This window comes from Drosophila tropicalis, unplaced genomic scaffold (assembly GCF_018151085.1).
Source record: "Drosophila tropicalis isolate 14030-0801.00 unplaced genomic scaffold, ASM1815108v1 contig_641, whole genome shotgun sequence".
NCBI classification, from domain to species: domain Eukaryota; kingdom Metazoa; phylum Arthropoda; class Insecta; order Diptera; family Drosophilidae; genus Drosophila; species Drosophila tropicalis.
The window spans coordinates 1-5050 of NW_027173122.1; the positions used below are offsets into that span (position 1 = coordinate 1).

At 42.5% G+C, this 5050-nt stretch overlaps 1 protein-coding gene across 1 annotated transcript; it reads right to left on the reverse strand.

Moving 5' to 3' along the window:
* Positions 1-2624: 2624 nt before the first annotated feature.
* On the reverse strand, positions 2625-3431 carry LOC137578692 (uncharacterized). Its single transcript, XM_068292261.1, has one exon. The coding sequence runs from the start codon at positions 3429-3431 to the stop codon at positions 2625-2627; it is 807 nt and encodes a 268-aa protein (XP_068148362.1).
* Positions 3432-5050: the final 1619 nt, after the last annotated feature.

A 5050-nucleotide genomic window follows, 5' to 3' on the forward strand; every position in this document is an offset into this window, starting at 1 on the left:
CCCAGAATAAACATTTTAGAAAGTCCCTTTAATAGCTCTTTTAGCAAAAATAAATTTTTGTAAACTATCCCATTGCATCAAGTCAGCCATGTCTTCAATCCATACTTTAACTGATAAAGTTTCATCGCCATGGAAAAGTCGTAAAGAGTCCTCAACGTCCCGAAAACTCAAAGCGATCCCCGGTGGTGGCATGTTGACATTTACTGCACTTTGCGTGTCAATATTGTTGTCCAAGACTGGAGAGTTTGCCCTATTCGTTTTGTTTTGCATATTTTCGTTTGTTGCAGCTGTTCTAAACTTCGTTTCGTCGCTCACTACTGACAACATTTCGTCTTCATCTTGCATATTGCCTACATCGCCATCTCTTTCGCACTCATCGTCGTCATCTTCGTTTTGATCATTCTCTGTGTCAAGGTCAGCTAGCAAATTTCCAGCTGGCAAATTGCAAAATAAAAGGGAAAGTTAGATTTGATTTATCATGCGATAAACCCAAAACGTTACAAATAATCACTAAATTCTTTTCCACATAAGACACTTTACTTTTATATAAATCGCTGTTGCAATCAAAATCAAAATGTTGGCCATTGGGGAGCCCCAAACTGCTCGCTTTATATGATGCGGCCTTCGGATGATTTCCACCAAGGCGGCTTCGATTTAACGCTTAAGTGTAAGGCTGGTGTCATTCTCCATCCATTTCTCCTGAATAGGCAATGGACTGAGTTTGGCTACCGGTCGTTTCATGAGTCCCTTGACTGTCTTCAAAGTCACCACTCTCACTAGTCCATCGGGTCCTGCATGTGTCTCCATAACCCGACCTAGAGGCCATTGATGAGAAGGTAATCGCTCGTCCCTGATGAGCACTATGCATCCAACTGTTAGATTTTCCTTAGTCTGTAGGAATTCCATCTTCTCCAAAACTGTTGTGCATAATATTGACAATTCTTCCATCGATCAATCAGAGTAACTTTAGCCAATTCCGGTGCTAAAGGCGCTTCACCGATCAGAAAGTGACCGGGTGTTAATACCATTAAATCGTCAGGGGGGACATAACGGTCTTGAATTTAAACAATACTCAATCTGTGCCAACACAGTTGCCATTTCCTCAAATGTTAAAACTTGTTCTCCGAGAGTTCTCTTCAGATGATACTTCATGGACTTCACTCCAGCCTCCCACAATCCACCAAAGTGTGGCGCTGATGGTGGGTTGAAATTCCCTTTCTCAATAATGTTGGCGCAATATGTTTCGTAATGTACGAACAATATGCCAGTTTGTGCACTTGCAATTTTTGTTGGCTTGAACAAAATTAGTACCGGAGTCACTATAAACGTCTGTGCATAGGCCACGTCTGACAATGAAACGGTTAAATGCTCCTATAAACGCATCTGAGGTCAGATCTCCAACTGGTTCCAAATGAATGGCCTTCGTCACTAGACATACGAACACAGCAATATATTCCATCTGCGATGCACGTCCTCTTCCTTTGCCGGGCGAGTTATTTACGGGTCCAGCGTAGTCCACTCCAACGGATGAGAATGCTCTAGAAGGGCGTACCCGTACTGCTGGTAACATTCCCATTTTCTGACCTGCAAATTGAGACTTCATCTTAAAACATGTGATACTTTTATGAATTCCAAACCGAACTGCATTGCGTACATTAACAATCCAGAATTTCTTCCTTATAAAATTCAGTGTTAGTGAGGTTCCACCATGCAAGGTGCAAATATGACTGTAAGATACGACCAGATCTGTGAAAGGATGTTTATACGGTAATATATAAGGATATTTTTCATTTATGGGTAACAGGGAATCTTGGGAATCGGAGCCTGCATCCTAGACGTAAAACACGCTCGTTCGAATCAAAATACGGATTAAGAGACAGTAGTATGCTGTCCTTTGCTATTACCCTTCCTTCCGATAGCGCCTTCCATTCAGAGTCAAAACAATCCTTCTGCACCATCCTAATTCCACAATTCCTCTTTGCCCTCTTCTAATTCCACAATTGAGAGTCCTAATCTTCGTTCTGCCACAGATATACGACAATTATATACGAAACGTTTTATATATGATATAATCCAGACGAGTCGTGTGTACGATGAATACTTGCTGATAAATGCTACACTTGGCATTTCTTCCACTGATATTTTATGGCAGGTCACCCTTTTGACTTCAGTGTCAACAACCGACAGCGAATCCTGATCAATAGCATTACAAGGCCATTCGATGTCCGATCCTTGTAACCATGATGGCCCATGCCACCATAATTCACACGATGCCATCTTGGTTGCACTCATGCCACGGCTTAGATAATCTGCAGGGTTATCTTTCGAGGCGACGTGTCTCCATTGCCTTTCGTCTGAGATTTCCAGGATTTTGTTTATTCGATTGGACACAAATACTTTCCAGTTGGCTGCTCCACCCCGGATCCAACTGATGGTTATCATAGAATCTGACCAAGAAATATTGTTCGATTAATTAATGTTAATTTTTAGATTCTCCTTTAGATACTTATACATTTTGGCTGCTTCAAGCGCAGCACATAACTCTGCCCTAGCTATGGTTGGTTTTTGTTTAGTTGGCGATACTCTCTCCTTTGACAATAGCAACTCTGTGTGATACTTATCCTCTACAATTGGGAAGCGCAAGTAAACTTCAGCTCCATATGCTCGTGACGAGCCATCGCAAAACAGGTGCAATTCAGCCACACCACCCGGTAGCCCCATGTAACATGCCGTGGTATTCGTATAGTTACTATGTTTGGTAACTCTTTCACGAATTTCTCCCATTCTCTCTTAATAATGTCCGGTATTGTGCTATCCCAGCCCATTTTTTCCTTCCAAAGTTGCTGCATGAGAATTTTGGCAGTAATAATTATCGGACTAAGCCATCCCATGGGATCAAACAGTCTTGCAATTGCTGATAGTATTGTCCTCTTTGTTGGTGAGCTCATTGGTGGAACGACATGCAAAGCAAAACGGAACTCATCTTCTTTGGGACTCCAGTATAGACCTAAAGTGCGAATAGTATCATTACCCTCCATGTGTAACAATCTGCTTGATTCTCGATGCTCAACTGGTATGTTCTCTAACAGCTTTGGGCAATTACTCGCCCACTTCCGTAGTTCGAATGTACCACTACGAAGCATTCCAATCACTTGGTTCTTGACATCCTCCGTTTCTGCAATACTGTCGCCACCAGACAGTATGTCATCTACATACATTTGATGATTTATAACATCCACCGCCAGTGAATACTTCTCGCATTCATCCATAGCTAATTGTTTCATAACTCTCATGGCTAAATAAGGTGCGGAGCTCGTTCCAAACATCACCGTTGTGCAGGCATATTCTGCCACATAATCACTAGTGTCCGGATTCCAGAGAATACGTTGGTAGTGCGCGTCGTCGGTTGGAATATTAATACATCTGTACATTTTTTCAACATCCGCCATAAATACCCATTTTAGCCCTCGCCAATTGAGCATGATTCCTTGAAGATGTACGTGCAATTTTGGACCTATTGCTAGAATCTCATTAAGTGATTTTCCATTATTCGTCTTGCTCGATCCATCGAAGACAACTCGTACCTTTGTAGTTGATGACGATTCCTTTATGACTGGGTGATGCGGTAGGTAACAATGATCGACTCCCCCAATGCAGGATTGCCCGTCTTGCTAGCCCGTGACGTTACACGTTCCATTTGACCCAGCTCCAGATACTTATTTAAGAAATCTTCTTCGAATTGTTCTAGCTCCCAGCTTCCTCCTCCGATCTCCTTCCAGCTTCTTGATTCGTTTTTCCTGATACAATGTATCTCAAATGTGTATTTTGCGCCAGAGGCATACCACGTATTCCTCGATGCACTTCTCCTAACATCAGCTCATCGTAGATGTCATTTCCCAGCAAAATATCAACTCCTTGTGGACTGAAGAAGTTAGGGTCGGCCAACGGTAAGCCCTTCAGATGAGTCCACTCTTCATATGGCAGTCGTTTGATTGGCATGCGCTTACTCACTAGAGGTATTACTGACGCGAGCAGCTTGTATTTCGTATGTGGGTTGTAGATTGATCTTATGACTAGCTTTACCTCTGCTGCCGCATCTGTAATTTTTGTATCTGCTAATCCAGTAATCGTGATGTGAGCCTGTTTGCGTCGTAAACGTAGCTGCTGAGCTGCATTCTCTGAAATGAACGAAACTTGTGAACCTTGATCCAAAAACGCTCTAAACTGTAAGGGATAGCCGTCTATCGACTCTACCCACACCATTGCTGTTGGTAATAAAACCTCGTCTTTATGCCTTTCCGCAATTTCTGTTGTACTCTTTTTAATTACAGCATTCGCAGATGCTATTGGGATAACTCCCTTCATTAGTGTGCCAAGCGACCTCTCGCATCCTGACTTGTCTACATGGAGTAGTGTTTGCTGCCGTCCTTGACATTTTGCATACTCCGTACACCTGACCTTGCATTCCGATGTCTATCCCGTGATAGAGTTCCGTCGATATTACCTGCTGACGCCGTAATCATTGTTCTGTACTGTGTTTCAAGATACTGACTGAGCTCCTCAAAGCTGCGTTGAATATATTGACCGCTCCCAATCCACTCTTAATTGATTCGGTAATCTCTTCATCACTGTTGTCGCACATCCACACCAGTCTTCTCCAATGAATTCACACATGAGCGGTAAGTTTGCACAAATCTTCTCAAACTTTCCGCATCTCCATATTTTATTGGTAATTGCTGATAACACTCGCTCGTTATCATACAAATTCATCAGCATTCTCCAAGCCACTTCATAGTTCGCCGCTATTAGCGTTAGATGTTTAATATCTTTAGCTGCGTCTCTAACCAATGAATCCTTCAAATAATGAAAACGATGTAAGTCCGTCAGCTTGTCACAGTGGTGTACTTTCGTTAGAAACACCTAATTAAACGCCGGCCATTCAATAAATTTCCCGCTGAAAGTAGGCAGTTTAACTGTTGGGAGTTTCACTTCCTCCAAAGTTGGTCCCATTTGTTCATGCACCGTCTGATGCAAACAAGACTCATCAAAT